The 22,676-nt window shown below is 43.3% G+C and overlaps 1 protein-coding gene across 1 annotated transcript; it reads left to right on the forward strand.

The window, feature by feature from the left end:
- Positions 1-426: 426 nt before the first annotated feature.
- On the forward strand, positions 427-21,257 carry vps37d (VPS37D subunit of ESCRT-I; the record flags this gene model as incomplete). The annotated part of the gene is made up of 4 exons (XM_079171215.1): positions 427-549; positions 4,780-4,951; positions 16,208-16,290; positions 20,706-21,257. 4 exons carry the CDS (start codon positions 427-429, stop codon positions 21,255-21,257), a joined length of 930 nt encoding a protein of 309 aa, XP_079027341.1.
- Positions 21,258-22,676: the final 1,419 nt, after the last annotated feature.

Raw genomic sequence — 22,676 nt, forward strand, 5'->3', positions numbered from 1 at the left:
TTCTTAGAGCTAGTTTTGGTTATTTATCATTTATTGTTATAATTTTCACATACTTGAATTTATCTTAGTATTTTGGCAACAATAAACATGGTACGAGAAAATAGAAAGTAGCCAACAGCAATAATCATGAATATGAAATAGACATAATATATAAAAATATGCAAAATATATATATTTTTTCAAATGAAAAGAACGGTAAATAGTAGTAATATAAATATCAGGAAAATGTACTTGAGAAAAGCGTTTTATTCTGAAGGTGCTAACCGGAAGTGTAGCGGTTGCCGGTGGCTCTCCGTGTTGACGCTGCCGCATGCGGTGCTGATCGCATCGCATTCCAATGTGAGCGAGATGTGAACCGCCGTGCGGACTTCACGTCTCCTCAAACCGTCCTCAGCCGTTATTCTAAAGGGAATAAGGAATACAAAAATGTCCACCATGAAGGAGTCGAACACGTGTCCGGACGGTTACAGGGCTCTGAGCACGTGCGAGCTGCGGGAGCTTTTACAAAACGACGACAAAATGGACCAAATCCTTCGACTCAATGAAAAGGTAAATCCGCTCGACGCGGCTCATCGATTGTTTGCGTGGCGAGTGGTCGGATTGCTCCTAATCATTTGCGGTGAATTAATAGTTGCTTGAAACACAAAGGGGTTTTATTTGTGTGCTCTGCATAAAGGGATCGTTTTATTCCTGCACAATGCTTCTTATTGTGCAGGAAGCATCACGAACGAGCCCGTTATGTGCTTAAGACGAACTCCCTTTAAACACATGCTGAATTAAGTGTTTCTTCCTCCGTTAGAGGACTTGCACACGAGGTAGAATATGTCTTACATTTGAATTATACTTCTGAAGGTATACTCTTACATTCGGCATTACTTCAGTATTCATAGCAAGACTTATTCTATTACAATTTCAACTTCTAAAACTGGTCATCCTCAGTCCTCTTCCTGCAAAAGAGGCGACGGTGTGCAGAGTTAATTCTGAATAAAAGTGTAGTTTCACTGCAGCACGTTGGGTCTTGGTGTTTTTGATTAAAGCCGAATTGAGCAGTGTTCTCTTACCAATCACAAGATATCTGAAGGAGAATGCTTTCACTGAGTATTAACATGGCTAATTACAAAAATTATGTTTTTAAAAATGAAATCCACGTGCATTCCTCTCCATGTCTGAGGCACGTTTCGGGGCTACATGATGACCTTCCTGACTGAATCCTTCTATCTGTCTCACACACACACGGTGTACCAGTGATTCCACAAACTTTTCCATGGGCCCCATTTTGATTAGGTTTGTCTTGGAGGGGGGGGGGTGCTCAAACAGAGAGGATGTAAAGCTGCATGTGTTGCTATGGTGGAGGAGTAACAACAGTGTGTGCGTGTGTGTGCAGTGAAACATGACCATCTCGTGTTCTCACTGGGAGGCTCACACATCTTCTCCCTTCATTTATCTGGACGTCAGAAAGCTAAAACAGGTCCTGTGATCACTGCTCAGAGAACACAAAAGGCAGACCTTGCTCATGGGCTCCGGTTCTTTGGACGCCCAGGATGTGACATTTGAAACCTGCTGTGACTGAGTGGGGATGTGATGTGATCTCAGCGAGAGGTCACACAATACCCGAGCTTCAGGGGTTTGTTTTAGCAACTAATAATAGAGAGCTTGTGTTGGTTGCAGAGGACGTTTCTCCCTCAGTGATGTCATCTACTTTACTGTACATAGAGTACATCATACATGTATGTAACATGTACTGCATGTTCTCATGGCTCGCTGGTTTCATGCATCTCCTCTCCATATTCATTAATCTCATGTTAATAATGAGCGTTATGTAAAGCGTCCGTGGTGATTCGTGCCTGATTTGCTGAGCGTTCCGCATGTTCTCATTAATAATAACTTGAACGCACAACAAGCTACGTGTCACTTCATAGTGTTCCCACGAATGAGAGGTAAACAGTCATCAGTGGTGAACATTAAACACATCTGCAGCGCTGACAATCAACAATAAAGCACTAAAAGCTCAGATTCATAGTTCTCTTTGATCAGATTTCAACCAAATGTGTCATTTTGAGGCTTTGCTTAGTTCTTGCTTGGCTGCTTGTGTTGAGACAACAACATTTAAAGGAATATTTCTAGAAGACTGGAACTTCTCTTATATATCGATTCATTAAATGTAAAACTCGATGCAGAGGGGAAACAGCTGTCTCCTTAAAGAACACACCAAACAAAAGCCAAAAATCTAACAACAACAATTCTACTGTTTACAAGATACATTTCTGATTCAGGCATGTAGCCAGAAAACAACTCAATGACTATTTGCATAACAAATGAATGCAAAACCTGCAGCAATGAGCCGTAAACACTGACACAATATCTACATAGTGTTGATTGATGAACTTGTTGGCTAAACTGTAGTATTTACACATCCGGCAGCTCCAGAGCAGCATTAGTCGTGTTTCTGTCCAATATTCACTCTTCTTTTGTGTGAAATGTGACTCTTCTGCTGCTAAAATGCTCCTCTTAAGTTGAGGAGTCGATGTCGTTTAATGCTGAGCAAAGATTCAGACACCTTTCACACATCTCATAGCTGTTTGATCGGAGCAAAATATTGATCACGGCTGCTTTTAAACTCAAAGAGAGCGCTGTCCCTCCGGCCCATGAAGAATTCTCTTTCATGGAAAAAGACTTCATCCACCCGTCAATCCCCCCCCCCCCCCCCGTCCCCCCCGTCCCCCCGTCAGACCGAATGTTCACTTGATGGCGTCGGACCACAGGAGCCTGATGAAGCTGGAGCCTCGTTCAGTGTGAGAGAAGAACTCTTTGGTGCGTTTCTCGTGGTCAGACGTGTTGAACCGCAGGACGAGACGAGCCAAAAGCAGGAAGTGGAGCGTCCGTTTTTGAGCATTTTAGAAGCCAGCGGGACGATGATGGAGCTGTGCGTCCGCGTTTTCTTTACTCTCGCTGGGGAACGTTTTTTAAGAATGAACCGCGGTGTCGTAGTGTCTCCTTCCCTGCACTCAGTTTCTCTTTTTACTACACGGCACATTCTGCACATTCCTCTCTGAACTTGGGACTCGTGCATCCTTTTGATGACCCGTAAAATGTGAGACAGATGCACCGTACAGCAGCGGACCGGCACGAAAACGGCCTTCAAGGCCCTAAAGTTGACTTGACTGTTGAAAGAGAAGCAATCGAGCAGGAACAGAAGCCGCAGGAATGCTGCGACTTGACGGGGCAGTCACAGAGGATTCAGACTCACAAAGTGTCTTTGTGTCGGCGTTTGAGACACAGACGGGTTTCTTTACAGCCGCGCTGATGACTTCAAGGGAGTGGCATTCATTTGAATAATTTATTGCTTTCTTATGGTCTAGTAAAGGCGATTACTCAGCCCCCCCCCCCCTACCACCACCACACCACCACCACCATTTACACACGACAGAGCCAGACCATCATCTCTCAGTCCCACGACAGCATGTTCAACATCTAGAAACGTCACCTCTGACCATAAATAACTTACTTACTTACTAGACCCAGTGTTTCCTCTTCTTCCATTAAATGTTATAGGCGTATTAAATGACACTGCCAGTATTTCAATGGCGGTACTTATATTATAAGTACTATTACAGCAATGTAGTATTACTCCATTACAAGTCCTGCATAATTACAAGTCCAGAAGTAGACTATAAGAAGCAAAATGCACTTAAAGTACCACTTAAAGTACCACGTGTTAAAGTACTCTATCTGCAGAAAGATGACCCCCGTAAAGAATACATTATTCATACTGATTGTTCGCCTTAGTTTTGACATTTCTGGCTCTCAAAATCATCATTCTCAAGCTCAACAACACGAATGCTCAGAGGATTTTATTCCAATATACTTTGGTTTGATTTGTCAGACAAAAATAATTCCAGTTTTCAAAAGTGACCTACTTTTAAAAGTGTGAACATGACAGGCGGCGGTTGATATGAGAGATACGGTGTCAGCGTCTACGGTTTGATGTCTCATGTTTGTTGGACTACTGTGATAATATAAAGGGGACAGGTGGGCTGAGGAGATTGTAGTCTGTCAGCGACTTCCTCTCGGGGGGGATTCAGGTTTGTGTGAACTCAAACTGTAGTGGGTCTGTTTCTGCATTGTGTTGAAACAAGAACCACTGCAACTGTCTTCCAGCACTTTATTGCAAGGCACCAACATCACCCTCATGCAACTGTAGAGACCTAAAACATCCGCAGGGTCTCTCCTGCATGAATGTCCTCTGCACGTCTATAACAATCTCGGAACAGTCCAGAGCTCGATATGACGTCTTCAAAGGTCTTGTTTTCTCCGTTAAACGGTCCAAAGAAAGAGATATTCTAGTTCCAAGGATCTAAAAGAGAAGAAATCTACAAGTCCTCGCACCTATTTGCTTGAAAAATGAGTTAAAACATTGATTCAATATCAAAGTAGTTGTAGATGAGCTCTAATATAAAGCAAATATAGAATACTGAAAGGAGAAAAAGCTAACTTAAGTACATATATAGTGTCAGATCAACGCGGTCTAAATCAACTCTTAAAACACATTACCGACTGTAGTGTATGAATTCTATAATAAAACATATATTCCCAAAAAATTATATTAGCAGGATTGTGGTGTAAGTATAGTGGAGTTTAACATACGTCCTTCAAAATAAAAGCCTAATCCACATGTACGTTAGAAGGATTTATAACATCCTGTACATACTTTTAGGGCAACACTGCTACACATGCGCGATAGACGAATCCGACACTCGTTGACTTTGTACTTCTGTTCAGTTCCAGGAGCTCCAAGTGGACCGGGAGACGCTGCAGACGACCAATCGGAGCCTGGCCGAGGACAGCCTCGCGCGGCGACCCCGCCTTTGCAACGGCAAACTCCAACTGGCGGAGAAATACCGGGAACTGTCCAACCTGGCAACCGCGTGCTGGGAAAAACGGAGTCAGCTTGGTGAGTTTGACCCAACGTCAAGAGGAGTGTGTGTGGCTGTGAGGACGAGGTCACTGGTTGTGTAAATGTGGCCTAGCTCAGTGAAAGTGAAAGCTACTGTTTTTCTGTCCCTAAATGACCGTAAACAGCTGACTATTGTCCTTATTTACTTAAACTTTTAACCGGACGTCAGTGAAAACAAACCAAAAGAAGAAATCTGAGAAAAGGTTGCGTCCTCCTCACCACTTCAGGGTAAAAGTCATCATGACGTCCCACACTGGCTCCTCGTCGTCTCACCTTGCAGTTGCAGTCAAACCGCCTCGACCGCACGCTTTATTTTGAAAACATTCAATCACTCTTGACTCGCTGTGACACTGTGGCTGGTGCTGAGAATGAGGGACGCCTCACATCAGAGTACGATGGGGGAAAAAAAGCTTCAGAGCGCCAGCGAGAGCGGAGTTTTTTTAGTCATGGGAACGAAATGGAGCATATCAAAATGCCAGCAGGAAGCTTGCAGCAGTTGTCAAGGAATTTTCTGTGGTGAAAGAGGGGCCTTGTCTTTGTTTAGGGGGCAAGTCATGCTTTCTGACGGGGCAGCACCAGAGGATGTCTTCTTAAGCCTTTAGCCTCTAAATTTTAAGCCTCCCGGGGGGGGGGGGGGGGGGGGGGGGGGGCAAGCTTTAGAAAAATTCCTTCGTGTACAGAGCCGAGAGCAGGTGATAAAATAAATCCGGCTGCATTAATTACCAGAGGTAACGTCAACTGCTACTTCTTTATGACTGTTATGAGTGTGAGCTTCTATGGCCCAGTTCTTGGTTCACTGAAGGGAAAAGACTTTGTGCCTCAGCTGCCGGCCGGTGATGGAAGTTGGGTGGAATGTTAAACTTCCTGTCGATGTGTGCGAGCGTTACACAGATGCTTGTCCCACCTCCCCAGCAAAGCAGGATGGGTGGGGGTCCGTCCTTCCTTTTGCAAAGCATCTGATTCTCATTTGCTGCAACAAGGGAGGAGGAGAGGAGGAGGGGAGGGGGGGAACAAAAGAGATGAATGAGGAGGCGAGGAGGCACAGCAGAGACAAACTGTGGAGTGGATCAGAGGAGACGTTGATCTGTGATCAGAGGTTGTTGTTGAGAGGTGGAGTGTTTCCTCACCGTCTACAGTTACAGACAGCTTCTCACCACTATTATTAGCATCCATTTCCCTCTGGCTTCTTTCTGCTGCTAGACGTGTTGCTAATCACCGGCACTGACGTAAAAGATAAAGATCCCCTTCACACCAGGCGGCAACCTCCGGTTCTGAAGAGTGAAGCCAAACCTTCATGTCTTAAAGCTGCATTCTCTCTACTGTCCACCAGGGGGCGACTCCTCTGGTTGTATAGAAGTCTATGAGAAAATGACTCTACTTCTCTCTTGATTTATTACCTCAGTAAACATTGTAAACATGAGTTTATGGTCTCAATCTCTAGTTTCAAGTCTTCGTCAATACAGCATAATGTTCATTTAGGAAATGATGGTCCATTTAGAGTCAAACAGACCATAAAGCAGGGTATGCTTTAGGGGCGGGGCTACACAGTGATTGACAGGTCTCTACGTCACTCCTCCTCAGTCCAGATATGATAACTCCCATTCATTGGTTGCTAAAAAACAACATGGCGATGTACGTAATCCAAAATTGCGACATGTCCGTGACCCTGTTCTTTTAAGGCAACCCTGTTTCCTAAAAGGTTATTTATATATATATATATATATATATACTCTAATTTGTTGTTGCTGCCAGCATTGTTTTCTGCAACATTTTGTAGAAGGGAGGTGCCTGGTGGGGGCACAAAGTGCAGGACTTTGGCGCCTGAGTGTGGTTAGGGTTAGGCAACAACAGCACTTTGGTATTCAGGGAAAGATTGTGGTTTTGGTTAAATGTTAATGAAGTTGGTTTTGTGCTTCGAGCCGCTGTTTCGCTTGTCAATATCAAACCAAAACTATGATCTGAAGAGAGATAAGAAAGGGAGGATATTGTAGAATAAAAAATATATATAAGTTGTCAGTGAACTTTTTACAGATATAATGTGTGAACATTTTGTGACTTCTTCAAGAAGTAGTATTAAAATAAATCCCTCAAGATAAAAAGCAATATTAGGTATGTGTTTATTTAGCCTCAGGCCTGTTTTTGATGTTTAAACGGGTCACATGTTGACAGCTTCAGATCAACAGGAGATATTTTTGGTACAGCGACGGTGCTATTTAAAACATCGGCACACGGTGTCAGATATGGTGTCACTTAAGTATGAATCAAAGAGTACGAGCTCCTGTCTGCACTGATGCAGTTAGAAGTACACGTTAAAAACACTTAAGAATTCAGGTATTTCAGGTGACGAACCAGAACGCACTGCAGCCACAACATAGAGTAACTTTTATTTGTTTTGTCCACAAACACTGGAACAAGCCAGTGGCTAGTTTGCTGTGTTCATGTGTCCATGCATTCGTTTGGGGCTGTTGTACGAACAGAACTCTGGATGTAAAGAGTTTTGGATTGTGGTTTCCAACCAAAAATAAGTTTGTCCGCTCAAACGTGAGCCACAAACGTTAGCATGACTAGCCAACTAGCTGATGACCGACAGTCGGAGCTTCTTATTACTTCCAAGGCAAGAGTCGTTTCTTATACGACATTATTTTGGAGTGTTTTTGGTTGTACTAAAAAAAAAAGAAAAAAAAGCTTTGTTCACACGACTAACTCATCCAATCTGAAGTATTTATGAAGTGTATTTAAATCATTGAAGGAGAACTTTGGCGGACCATTTTGTCGCCATTGAATGTTTCCGGCTGTTTGACGTCCATTACAATTCTTCTTGTGTCTCCTGTACTTCGTGTGCCAATCCGTGCTTTACATTAAGAGAGTGCAGACGTGACGTTCTTGCGACAACAAAATAAGTGAAATATAATATCAAATCTAACTTAAACCCACGACCACCCAGTAAACCCTCCACGCTCCCAACAGTTCAGAACAAGTGGAGGTCAACGCGTTCATCCTCCTGCAGGTCTGCACTCGCCCTGTCTTATTTTCATTCTTGTATCTGTGATGCTGGGTGTGGTCATCAGAGTGGGATTACGGGCTTATTTGTTGCCTTCAAAGCAGAACTGAATGGATGTGAACTGTGAGACGTGACTTTTGTATATTCACTTCCTCTGGAAACCCCAGCTGACTGTTGTGCAGCCAGAGAACGGAGTTCATATGTTGTCGAGTAACAAAGCTCTTTTGTTTCCATATTCACATCTGAGTGAAAGCATTTTACTCAAGTCACTTGTGGGTTTGAAGGATGTAAAAGATCTGAATGTTTCTTTGTGTCTTTGGAGATATTTTAGATATTCATGAGGTGGTCGGGTCAGATTCATTTTTACGGTAAAGCTGACAGAAAAAGCACAGCGGCCAAGTTCCCGTCTTCCATCTCAAAAACCCGGCGGTTTGATACCCGTTAGAGGCAGTTTCAGCTTGGTTGTGTACTCCAACATAATTGTCTGTTTGCAAGTGGAAAGCTGCCAAGTGTTGATTTCTATATCTAATATCTGTGATATTTACGTTAGTATGGAAACATCTGTTTGTGGTCAACATAGTTTTAAACTAAACATGATGCATCTTTAATGTTTGTTCTACATTATTTGAATTTGGTAAAATAATGCAGTTTCTTGTTGTTGGGAGCTTCCTGGGTTTCAATTTCTAAACGACAAAATTGACAATTTTAGCTGACGTTTTCTAAGATATTTAATTTGCGATAAACATATCATAACTCATTTAATCAATCACAACAGCTTTGTAGGTTATATTATGTTATGAAGTATAAACTGCTGGTAAGTAACGCCTAACAGTGTGTTAACAGCTCTGCACTGTAGCTGCTTAAGCTAACGTTGACCTCACATGCTGAGAGGACCAGCTGCTTCACAGTACGGCTGCACAATTTATCCAAATTTCGAGAAAATCAAACTCTAAATATAGCCTGGAGGGGTAATATTTGTTTTAGGCGAATGTGTGAATAAAATTCCATTCAAAAGGAAATATCATGGTCCTGGCCTTCACGTTATATTTTACAGACTTAAGAAAACATCTCCACAAAAATCATACTATAAATCATTTAAATATGTTTTTCAATGAAAATGAGAAAAGTAAAAATGATCTTTCCCTCTAATGTTGCAAATCTTATCGCAATATCAGTAAAAATAAAGAAAAATTAAAATTCGTTGAGCTCTACTTCACAGCCCTGAATCCTGGAGGTCCAGATTCTCTCTTTGTCAAAACTATCTCTGGTCAAGTGTAAATAGTGGAGACAGCGGCACACAGACGGCATATTAAAGAGGAACCAAAACCCAGAGTTCTGACTCAAGTGTCTCTTCTCTGTAAATGTAAAATAAATGCCTCTAGAACGTGAAAAAAAGCATCAACACTGGACCTGAATCCACCAACAACACTACTAAATACCCACATATACAGGTGTGTGTGTGTATATATATATATATACAGTATACTGGTTTTCCTTCTGGTTTGGGGATTTGGTTCCTCTTCACCTCACAGAATGAATGTTAATTAGCTACAGCTGTTAATCAGCCACAGTCGTCGTCTTTATTGTGAGACGTTTAAGGCCTGTAGGAAATAATGAATGAAGGTCACGCTGTGGTTTCACAGTTTGATTGAAGCCACTTTGTGAATAACAGCCGGATAGAATAAACCCGAGTTATGCAACTATGTCTACATGTTTGGTTACCAAATGCGACAGTTCTCACCTGTGAAATCCATATTTACCGGCTCAAACTGTCACTTTACTACAGATTGTTAACACGCTTTTTAATCACGTAAGTCGCAATTTAAAGTCTTGGCTCTTTTTTTAACTCCTTCACTCTTTCTCAAACAACAATTTTGTAATAAAAATCAATTAATTCTTCCGTCCCAGTCACACTGAAGCCATTCGTACTGGATCGTTAGGACACTTGCACAGTGGGGGGATTTGATTTGTAGGGAAAGCGTGAAACTCCAACCCCCAAAACCAACAATGGAGTTAGCAGCGACATGGATGAAAGACTGCAGGGGCTTTCCACTTGGGAATATAAAAAGAAAGTTAAAGAATCGATTGAATATCAAGCTGTCAGAGTAGCTCTTCCCCCTCGTAGAAACATGGGTTCTGGCATCGGACGGCTGTCTTAAAGCCAGAACGTTTATCCCACGACCGGGACTGAAGAGGCCAAGGAGAGATCATCAAGCCTCAACTCGAACAACAGAGGGAATAAAAGAAGTCATGGAACTTGAAAGTGTTCCACTCGGCTTTGTTTCTAGCTGTGAAGCCGTTATCACACGTTGTGTGTTGTGTGTTGTGTGTACCACAAAGCCTCTCAGGTCTGCTGTGACGCTGTGTCAGCGGAGGACAAACACGCCGCGGGGGTGTTTTTAATTCACTGCTGACATCGCTGGCTAATTTTCAAGCCTCCGATACATCCGCGCCCTGCAAGGCCCCATCTGTAATGCCATGACCTATTTGTGTGTAATCAGCAGCGGGAACGCTGGGCTGGCACATTAAACTACATTTTATTCACTTGATTTCTCAAAAAGGCACTCGGTACTGTAGAGCTAGCAGCTTGTTTTTATAATTTGTGTGTGTGTTTCCATCGACCCGTGGCTTCTCCGTGTTGTTTTCCAGCTGGCGCTCCATCAGTCGGTCACATTGATATCTCTCGAAGCCGTTGATTCGTCCGGAGACGATGTTGGTGGCGGGTCAGGCGTGAAACGTGGAAATCTGTTGTTGCTTAAAGGCCGAGAGATAAAAGCCATCGTGCACTGATATTTTACTGACATTTAGGATCATTCCTGGTTTGCATTTCACCAGACCGGCGCACAAGCATGTAAAAAGTCTCTCATGTCACAGCTGTCTCCACGATAAATGCTTCACTTTCTTGTGATCGCTGCACAAAAACATCATGAGCTGCAATAATGGACTAATGCCTTCAATGTAACTGAAGTGTTTAAGTGAAACACTCTCCTACGAGTAGATGTGTTTAATCTGATTAAAGCAGGACAGTCTGCATCCATCTCTAAATGAACGAGTGCTTCTCACTGTGTCTGTCCACAGCTGATTCCTACTGTATGAAAACAACAGAGCAGATGTGTCCATAAGCCTGTTAGAGGTTGGAGGTGCAGTGTCACAGTGTAATGCCATTCCGCTCAACCATGCGCTGTGTTTATCTTCATTAAATCACACGCAAACGACACCAAACTGCTCCAGATTAACCACACACACACACACACACACACATACACACACACACACATACCAGACTGGTCCATTATTGTAACTCACTGTCCTGCTTGTTTAAGCGGAAGACATTTGATTAACGGAGCCCGTCGCACGCTGTGTTTTTATTCTTGAAATGCTGTTGCACCACGTCGGTTACGATGTGATGAGAGACAGAAGAATTATGACTGAAATAGCACCGTTTGATGTGATCACATTTTCAATCGTCGTTATACTAATTAAATTCTGCCTCTGGCTGCAGGATTTGTGCTGCTGCGTGTTCACGTCATGTCGCTCTGCACCAGCCAGACAACAACAACATGATTTACTGGTGTGTAGTCCTTTCTTCATTTGTCGATCCTCACTGTAGTTTAGCACAACATGCTCAGAGCTACGAGACCAGCGATGACTGGCTGAGAGTGTAATTATTAATCACCACACCCTCCGATCAATACTCCAATAGGGCCCTGTGTGCTGGCCAATCGCTATGCGTGGTTGTTGGATTACTTTAATGCATCATGACATGAAACTAAGGCTACATACATTCACATGAATACGTTTTCGTGAAAAACAAGGGTTTTAAAAATGAACAACTATCTACATCTACACGGACGTTTCAGCATCGTTTTTCTAAATGATTTCCGTTCATACCAGCACGCCTGAAAATTAATAAAACATGATTATTCACCGACACTAGGTATGCAGGTGCCGGTGTAAACAGGAAATATGAGTATTACAGTATTAAAGTACTTTTTAATAAGGAAAGGTTGTGCTTGATGCTTAAGATCTTCCTCTATAAACTCAAACAGACAAATTTCGTTGGAAAAAAACCATCAAGGTTTACTAGATTATGGGTGAATAAATATGAATATATAATAAGAAAACATTCTCATTAGTTTCCTCGGTTTCGTTGTCTGTTCTCACTCGTAGCTCTGCTGATGGCTGGAAGTCCTCGTTGTACTGCAGAACGTTTATGCTTTTGTTTGTTTACAGTTTCTTTGTGGACTTCACAGTAGTTGTAGAGAACAGAATAAACATTAATAAGAAAAGGAAAGTCCTCCATATTGTGTCCATCGCCTTCCTCAAAGCCGCAAAGTCGTGACTTCAACCGTCCACTCGTCACCGTTGATTTTTTATTTATGCTTTTCGGGAACAAATCACAGCAAAACCTTGAGTGATTACAAGAAGTAGCAGAGCCTCTATCTGCCGTCTGAGACAGGTGAATACTTCCTGTACTCTATCTCAGAGTTTACCCGAGGCCTCCGCTAGCTTCAGCATGGGTCTATTAACATGTTGACATCAGCTGTTTGCCGAGAGGCTGCTGCTCAGCAACTGTCACATCGATCAGTGTTTCCAGCCGGACGAGTCCTCCAGGAACACGGTGGAGGTCTGGGTTCAGACGGCTGCAGAAGATGTTAATGCCGACTCTAAAACCTGACCTCACTGCGCAGCACGACAGTCGAGGCTCGAGGGGAACTGGTGCCTGAAGGCTGATCCGGTTTGTTGTGGGAGCATGGCTCTTCAGCTTTTATTAATGACTCCAGGCCATGATTAATAAAGCGTGTTTGATTTGTTTGGTCCAGTCTGAGATTCAGATTTCATGAGGACTAGTTCTTCAGTAAATAGTAGTTCCGTAACTAAAACTATCTGCCTGGATAGGAAAATGTGTTTCCCATAGTTTCTACTTTGTGATCTGACCCTTTTAACAGCGAAGCGATGTCAGTTGGTCCATCTGTCCGTCCGCTTGTTCCCAGAATATAATTCAGAATAGTTTTGGTTTTATCTTGTGCCTCCATCAAGTCAGAAATCTCCCCAGACGAGCGCTCTGGTGCCTGGCAGAGTATCTCCGTGTTTGAATGAAATTAGCTGCAGATATCATTGACCCCGGTGGAAAAATAATCCGTCAGTTTGTTGTTTGTTCCATCCAATTAATTTTCTATGGTGGCATGTAATAACCATTGAAGCTTCAAGGGGCTTCACACTTTCAGCCTTGTCGAATAAAATAAGGAAGTATGTGACATCTATTTCCTTGATTAGTTATTAGTGATTGATTTAATAATCTGGTCTCTGAAAAGTCCGAAAAATTTGATAAATCACAAAATTCCACAACATCTTAAGAAGTATCTTCATGTCTAGTTTACATTACATGACTTTGGCCCTGATTTTCTGGGCCCTGAGTTTTTTTTGGAGCTTCCCCGTCAAAAATCCCCAGATCAGAGGCAAATCCTCGATGCGAGCCAAGAGAGAGATGCAGGCTAGATAAACGTATCAGCCAATCAGAGCCTGAGACGCGGGTTGAGAGGGAACATGGTGGAGGCCTTTAACTGTGTGAGTTATGTGGTGCATGAATAAACATCACACATAACACAGTGACTGATACTAGTTCATACTAGCGTGAACAGTACAGCGATCTGACCATTGTGAAAGTTGTGTAGTGTGAACAGTACAGAGATCTTGAGCGATTTGTCTGGTTAATTCCGATAACGAACGAGACTCCGGCATGTCAACTAGTTACGCAGCCCCGTGCGGTCGGCGTCCAGCTTCTTAGAGGGACAAGTGGCGTTCAGCCACATGAGAGTGAGCAATAACAGGTCTGTGATGCCCTCAGGTGTCCGGGGCTGCACGCGCGCCACACTGAGTGGATCAGCGTGTGTCTACCCTTCGCCGAGAGGCGTGGGTAACCCGCTGAACCCCACTCGTGATATTAGTCCAGTTTGTTTTTAAATTATTACTTTAACAGCTCAGGGATGTTCGAGCAACCTGTTTGTGCACTTTCTGAAGTCAGTTCTGTTTTTGAATAAAGGGTTAGAAATTAATGCTTTTTTGTTTTTTTATCCGATTCATCGATTAATCAAACAAATAATCGACAGATTAATCGATTATTAAAATAATCGTTAGTTGCAGCCCTAGTGTGAACAGTAGAGAGATCTGACCACTGTGAAAGCGATGTTCATGACTCCTCATCTCATGAGCTGGCCTCCAGGTCCACCCCCACAACCCACTCTCCCCTTCCTCAAATGTAGGTCACATCCAGCTGCTGTATGAGTATTTGTTTGCCTGGCTGTCACCTCTCATTACACCCCCATCTCCCCACATATGCCGTGTCGGGGGTTTCACGAAAGAGGCCATTCCTTAATGCATACTTGATGCATACTTTTTTTTAGTTCTCCTTGTTCACACAATGACGGCCAGAATGTGGAGATGTAACGCGGAGCGATGGATTATTAATGCCGAGGTGGACGGCGTTTATAGGAAGCAGAACGTTGCTGTGAAGGTTTGTCGAAGACACAATGTTTTCTGCTTAGAAAGACATTTAAAGAGAATCAGCCTGCACACACTGTCCACCCCCCAGAGGCTTTAGAGTTATTAGAGTCATTACTGTGACCTTTTCTTGCCCCTCAGTCTGCACTGACACGGTCACAGCATCTCTCGGAGGGAGAAGACACACTTTGCAGTCAGCTGGGTCAAGCTTGTTCATAATGATGAGCGACCGAGATCCCCGGGAGGTGAACACATGCTGCGTACGTGCTGCACTTATACATATTTATTAACCGGGCTGTGTGGCCTCCACGAGGCGTTAGTGGGTCCTCCTGTATGTAAGCAAGTGTGTTTAGTTTTTAGTTTGTTTCATGATAAAAAATAAGCGGATTCAAACGCTGGTCTTCGGCATGAAACCTGTTTGTTTAAGACGAGATAAGATCAGCCTTTTATTGAGCCCCTGAGGGGGGAACTTCAGTTGTTGCAGCAGCACAGAAAGTACAGATAGAGGAAGTGGAAAAATAGATAAGAGGAAGATACAACTAAAATAAGAAGAGGAGTAAAAAGGAACCATACAAGAGCACTTTAAGATGCTATGTTTATTTATATAGGCTATAAAACTTAGAAACGTGAGTATTCTTAAGTAAGTTTTGGGGTTACAAGAAGCGTCTTTTAATGATTTCCTCGGGAACTAAAAGTCGCGCTAAATATCCTTAATCTTACATCAACAATTTCATTATCAACAAAGGTTCGTTTTAATTAAACTTCAGTCATATCCTTCCAAAGTATCCTAAAGTAACAATTGTTAATATATTTCTAAGCTCTCAGGATTTTCCTTCATTTTCTTTTACAGCTCGGGTCACATTTTTGTAGTTTTGGCCTCCGTTCCTGTCGGTAGTGTCAACATTGAGCTCTGAGAAACATGCTGATATTGCAAAAAGATGCTCAGACAGGTTAGACATTACTGAGTCTCCTGACAGTTTGCTGAACTCATGCGTCACAACAACTAAACCACTTGCTGTCACCTTCGAGCTTTATCTTGATGTAACGTAGATACGAGCCAGTGTTGAATGTTCTGCGGTGGATTACAGTCACTCTGGTTTTGTGAGCTGCTCGCTTCGATCGTTTTTGATGAGGCTCCTTGCATTTTTTATTGTATTGACATGAACATAAATAATTCAGACGTGGTATCTGCGCGTGAACACGGAGCGCTGAGCTCTCGGGCATATTTGATGAGGCTTGATGTCAAAAGAGCGACTGGATAATTAATCGTTTGTTTTAGTTTTATAGATCTATTGACTGCAAACGGGGAAAAAAACGAAGTGGTGCATCTGAGAAAGTAATGTGAGTAGATGGCAAAAATGAGACTTCGAAGTGGGTTTCAGTTTCGTGGTCAAACCAAACAAAGACTAGCTTCTCAAAAATCGCCAAAAGTTGAATATTTACAGCCGTTTTTTTCCTTATTTCAAGCCAACTACTGTCCACGCCATCACCACCATCTCCTCGTCAGCACAAACCCTCGAAGCTCTTTGTGATTTGGAAAATAATTTTCTCTGCTGTGGTTTTCTTGGTTGCTGGATTCTTCCTCCATCTCGTACCCCTATCTCTCTCTCTCTATCTCTCTCTCTTTCTCTCTCTCTCTCGCTCTCGCTCTCGCTCTCTCTCTCTCTCTCGCTCTCTCTCTCTCCACAATGCATCAGCGGTGTCTCTCTCTCTCCACAATGCATCAGCGGTGTCTCTCTCTGTCGTTGCAGAGGCTCACGGTGAGAAGCACAGCCTGCAGACGGCACAGAACCTCCTGCAGGAGGAGGTGGCTCGTGCCGAGGAGCATTCAGAGGTAAGGGAAACTAAAATCCTCTTTCTTTTTCCTTGTGCTCCTCGCTGAGAATCAGACACAGTCTTGCGTCACTTTGACAGAGCACGGTTGTGGAGGATTCTTGAAAAGCCTGCAGTCAAGCTGACAGCCCACCCACTTCTGAGCAATCTGATCTCTAAAGACACGACGCATGTACGTACAGTGAGCTTCTGAGAGCTGCTAAACCCACTCCCACCACGGCAGCCTGCAGGAATCCCTCCACACGCTGCCCATGTGTTCTGACAGTCCTGCATTCAGATTCTACAGGTTTGAGGCTTTCCGATGATTTATCTCGGGGCCAAGGCGGCATTAGTTCAGGCAAAATGTTCAGGAAACACTCTTGTGCACTTGACAGAATAGAAATGAAATGGCGGACTCCACCACTGACAACGTAAACTAGTCTATAAAGAGGAAACCGATGAGCTGAAATACATTTAATGGCTATAATATATAGGATAGATGTCAAACACGGGTATTTAAACAGCTTAAAAAACGTCCCTGCTTTGATGCTCAACGTTTATCTGGCAGCAGTGATTCACTTTGTGTCTCTCACCGGCTCAGCTGTCAATCAAACACACACAAAGTCCCGCCCACTCAGAGCCTTGGAGGCTAAAGGAGCATTTCCCCAAAGATCTTTTCTTTCATTCAGTATTATTAAAAATACGATTTTTGTGGCTCTACTCAGGCTTTCAATCTCATTTGTTACCTTATGTATGCACACTGTGTGCATTGCACTGTGAAAACACGTGAAAGCAGACGTGAGGAAGGTCCTTGTTGGAATAAAACGGTTATCTTTGGTTTGCATTTCATACAAACTACCCTGCAGGTTTATTCTTAACGATCACGATGCATTAAACAAGTGGTTCTGTTGAAGTCCTGCATGTTGTCTTGGCCTCCATCAGGACCGCGAGGGACTCTGATTCACAGAAGAAGCCCACACTGCTGCTCCGGGCTCTGCACACCTCCCCCACCTCACCCGCCTCCGATCAATACCTCCGTGACTCATTATAGCCGCTGTCCCACTGATTGATTAAGCAACACCCAGCTCATGCCAAGCAGCCCCGCACAGCCTCCGTTCATTCGTTAAAGAGACGATCGTATCAGTTCACGTCTGGTCCGTTATCTTATACTTTAGATTTTCTATATAAATACACTTTAAACTATCTAACTGAGGCTCTGTGTTTTAGTCGACCTGATATCTCCCTCGTGTCTCTTCTTCTGTGACTATCTCTTCTGATCTCAGTCGTTTGAGATTCAGCCCTCAGAGGGTCGTTGCTTCAGTGAGAGAAAAAAAAAACGTCTTGGGTTTTTTTGTGACAAGAAATGCAGCCGTTTCCAATCCAAAACATCTCTCAGAATAAAGAAGCAATCACAGCAGTGCCACCGTGACAATCTGGAAGAGCATGTCCTCAAAAAAACACAATCCCTGATTGTGAAGACAGCGGCTTCTTCTTCTTCTTCTTCTTCTGTTGCCTAAAGTCAAACAAACGTCCTCGTTAGGAGGATTCTTCGTCAGGTACCAACACGAAGACAGAAATCTGGTGAAGGAAACACAACCTCATCTTGTTGTCCTCGGGGCTCGTATTAAATCAATTCAAATGACCCTCCAACCTTTAAGTACAGCTACAGCTGAGAGGAACACACACACACACAGCAAACCGGTTTGTGTTTCAACTCGCTGCTTCGTTCTCTCTGCTGAAGCCGTCGGTTCGATGCCAAAAGGGAACTGATGCTGTCTGAGGACTGCACTGCTGCCAACGTGGTGTTTTCTCTTATCGTGGTTTTTGTCGTGCACACACACGCATGTAGAGAGAAAACAACCTCCAGAAAACTGGATATCTGGCTTCATAACACAGAGCGTCCGCAGAGTTCCTCTTCTTTCTCTAATCTGATAAAGAAAACCAGTTTTCTTTGTGTTTCTATTGTGTCAAAGATCAAGTAGCTGCTAATGAAGAGATTGTAAACAGTGAGAAACTGTGGAGAAGCAGAAATATAAACAAATGGTAATTAGCTGTTAATAAGGAGACATTTCTTGTCAGTCATAAACTAAACTAAATGCTTCTTCTGTGCAAAATAATGACCAAGTTTAACGACATTTTAATTTAAGAATCAAAACAAAATCTAAAGTACCAAAGACAAACAGACTGGGACGACCGATCAATGTGGTATTTGTTCATTTGACACACTCGGCATATTCATTTCTCCATGAATCGCTTTGTCTATCAAACGATTAATCAATTACAAAATAGTAATCGATTAATTTACTAATCATCTTCGCTCTAGTTTGATCTGTTATTTATTCTCTTCCATGAAATGCAGATTAATAAACGAGTGTAAATCGTCAAAAGCCAGTCGATTCACAGGATTATATTAAATATTTTAATGTTAATCAACGTCAAGACTCGGCTGTGGCTCTGTGCTTTATTAACAATTTATTTGACACACACACATTAGACTTAAAACAGATTATCGTTTACACACACACACACACAGACACACATTAAAATTAAATGAGCGTTTGCCTGTAACAGCTGTTGTGTGTTGGCAATAAAGGCCAATAACATTCCCTGCGACCTGAGGTTATTTAACGGCCTCCACACCAGATGGAGAAACTCAGTCTCAGTGGGGGAAGACGCAGTGGGAGGAGACTCAATAAACCACAAACTCAACCAATCGCACGACAGGGCTGACCAGTGGACAGCGAAGGAGGCTGTGTGAGAATAACAAAGGCTCTGATTTAGCCTTTTAAAAGGTGCTAAATCCTACATTTTTAGCATGTCTTTGATTGAAGGATTGACTCCTACGGCTCTCAACATGGCGGCGGCTGAGCCTGCTATGTAAACAAAGTGGAGAGGGAGAGATGTAGAAGAGGAAATAGTGGTTTGTTGCTGTGTCAATGCTCTGAATTTAGATTTTAACAGAACAATCTGGTGATAATCTATATTTTTCTCAAATCTCTCCTAAATAAACAGTATCGTCTGTGTAGCTAAAGCCTCATTTATGCCAAAGAGCTCCATTGTTGTGCAAAGAAAACGATTAAAAAAACGCATGAAAGAGCCGTAACGTTGCTCTGCGTGACATGTTGCTTCATTGGCTGTAGTTTATTTTGACTTAATCCCACAAACACCATCCTGCTGCCATAAATGTGTATTAATCCGCTGCTAAAAATAGTCCCTAACATGATTTGCTAAAAAACCACAGCGGGCAGCTGTTTGAGCCTTTTCTTTTAACTAAAAAGAAAATGAATATTCGTGACCTGTTTCATAGGTAAATCAGACGGACTAACACATCTTTTAATGAGGTTTTTATCCTTTAAGTCTCAGTGCACTTTTCTAGATATCAGGATCTAAATATAAACTACACTTTGTATTTGACTTTGTGAACCATATTTCAGTTCTCACTACAGACTCGGTTGGACAGCAGGTCAGTCTGTGCAGACTACGTCAGTCAGAGGAGAAACCAGGTCACACAGGATATGGTGACATTTAGAGCAGAAACAATGGATCAGTCCATCGACTGAAAAATCAATGTCTGCATTTATTATAATCAATGAATCACTTAGGACCTATTTCAGATTAAACACATAAAAAGAAAACAGTCTGCAGGAGAATTCTTCATTATTAAGCCACAAACCGTTTTATGTGCACAGTGAGACAAGATGATTAAACAGCGTTTCCTCACAGTATCAGCGGGTCTGACTTTTAGAAATAATAAAGCCGGTAACCGTCACTTTTAGTCTGACTTTACATGAAATTATCCCAAATCCATCGCTCCACACAGACACACTTCACCTGAACCAAGTCTTCTTCATGCACCTTTGTTTTTGTAAAAAAAAAAAAAGCCTGTTTATGTTCATACGCCACCATGAAATGTGTTTCTCTAATCCCTTCCCCCAATTATGTAAAACCTCATTTACATGACGTCTAAAGAAATCAGGTTACCACAGAAAACCAACAGTATCTTTACTGTTTAAGTGCACACAAACACACATAACGCTCAATATCTTCTCTCCCAGAATGTGAAATAAAACCCTTTTATTTTCAGTCCCATGGCCTGTGAAGCTCAATCAGAATTGGCTTTTAATCATTCTCTGTGGTCGGTGCAGTGATTACTTCACAAATATAACTTCTGTCCTCGTTCAGAGGAAGCTCCTCACATCCTGGGAACACACACAGAGACGGATCGCGAGGCTTTCAAGCGTCGCCAAAAGTAACAGTTGCGTCACATTTAGTCAGCGGTGTAAAATGTTCTTACGGTGAAACATTACAGCCGACACACTGTGCCAAAGTTCACGGGTAAATGAGATCCTCTTCATTCTTAGAGGAGTTTGTTTAACCGCCTCCCCTCCTCCCGTTGTGTGCTGATGTGGGTTTATTTGTCTGCGCCTCGCTTCACAGGAGCTGCTGGAGAAGTTCATGGAGGGAAACGTGAGCCTGGACGAGTTCCTGGACGAGTTCCAAAGCTCCAGGAAGACGTACCACGTCCGGCGGGCTCAGGCGGAGAAGATGCAGGACGCCGTGCGGGCCAAGCGGCCGCCGAGCAAAGCCAAGAAGACGGTGACGATGGCGGAGGAGAGCAAAGAGGTGAAGAAGGACTCGGAGCAGCCTCAGGAGCCTCAGAGGCCCAACGGCTTCGTAGCCCAGGGACCCCTCAGGGTGTTCCAGGTCCGCTACGGCCTCACGCCCGCCATCCTCCTCCCACATTACCCCGTCTCTCCCCCCGCCTCGGCTCCGAGCCACCAAAGTAGCACCCCGCCGCCCGAGCCCCAGCTGGGTCATCAGACCCACATCCTCGGCACCGGCAACCCGCTGCCGGGACACGGCCACCAGCCGGTCGGCCTCAGGGTCATCGGACAGTTACCGGGCGGCTGGCCGGCTCACGGGCGGCCGGTGAGAGTGCAGCAGCTTTACAGGCCGAACCCTCAACAGCCCGAACCGCCGTACCGATAAGCTCCATGAGGAGGAGGAGGAGGAAGAGGAGGGAGGGAGGAAGGAAGGAAGGAAGGAAGGAAGGAAGAGGAGGAGGAGGAGGAGGAGGAGGAGGAGGAGGAGGAAGGATGATGGATGATGAAGAGCCGGTTTGACAGGTCCTCTGAGACATGGAACCAAACAGTGGCTGTCACAACCACGTAAGCTAAGACTGATCCAGAGACAGGCAGCACCGCAGACGTCCGTCTCTGTTCTCTGTCCTCCATCCATGACACACACACACACGCGCACACACACGCACACACACACACACACACACACACACACACGTAACCAGATTAGAGGCGGCGGGTGACTAGGACTCGGAGGGAGGACTAGAGATGGGCTCCGATAGTCATTAATAACGATTCTCAAAATCAAAACATCCTCATTTATGTGTTTGTTAAAATTGTGACATTAACGTTCCGCTTCCGTTTCCGACCGCCACAGTCTGAATGTGATCATGGATGAGGCTGTCGTTAAAGACGGTAGTGTTTCTTTCTCCTCAGCCGACAAAACGTGATTAAAATCGTATTATTTTAACGTTTAATCACTTTGAAAAGTTCAACAGTAAACCTGAGATTTGATAAGCGATTTAAAATGATTCGAATTCAATTAAATGTTATCGAGCCCCATCTCTAGGCAGGATGTGAGCGTTTTTATTCTTGATTTTTCATTTTAATTATTTTTTTTATATATATATATATACATACTTTACACCGATTGTGAAGCACAAGGTTGTGAAGCACATCTTCAGTACGAACAAAACATAAAGGATCTCATTGTGAGGCCAGAGGAGTCATCAAAGTGAACCACGGCGTCAATAAAGTGGTGTTTTAATATAAACTCTCATTGTTTTTCATCCATCACACGTGGAAACATTCCCAAGATCACGAATGCTGAGAATTGCATCAAGTTTAAACAAAGACAAAAAGGTGTATTTATGAATAACTCTCAGACCATAACCTGTCAATATACAGACAAAAAGCCGTCTGCCATCTCGTGCAATTTCATGAACAGTGTCGGAGCTCACACGATTTATTTATTCATGTAAATCCTATTTTAAATGGCTGACTTCAAAGCTTCTTGTTCACCGTAGCTAAATGAAGAGCTGCTCCTCTCTTTTCAAGGCAGCCAGTGTTTCCCCCCCCCCCCCTCTGAAGAATTTAATCTCTATGAGAATGCCGGCGCTGCAGAAACCCCACAGTCCAATGAACATGAGGAGGTTTAGGAGGTTTTCTCGTTCAACCTTCAGCATTTAAAGGGAAAAGCTCCGGATTGTAGTTTTTGATGGTTGAACAAACAACATTTTTGTTTTTGTCATTAATAACTCATTTAAGTGCATCATTATGACAAAATACATGAAAATGCCTTTTGCAGGCCAGTGCACAGTTACATTAA

The sequence above is a fragment of the Pholis gunnellus genome (genome assembly GCF_910591455.1).
Source record: "Pholis gunnellus genome assembly, chromosome: 13".
Classification (NCBI taxonomy): Eukaryota; Metazoa; Chordata; class Actinopteri; order Perciformes; family Pholidae; genus Pholis; species Pholis gunnellus.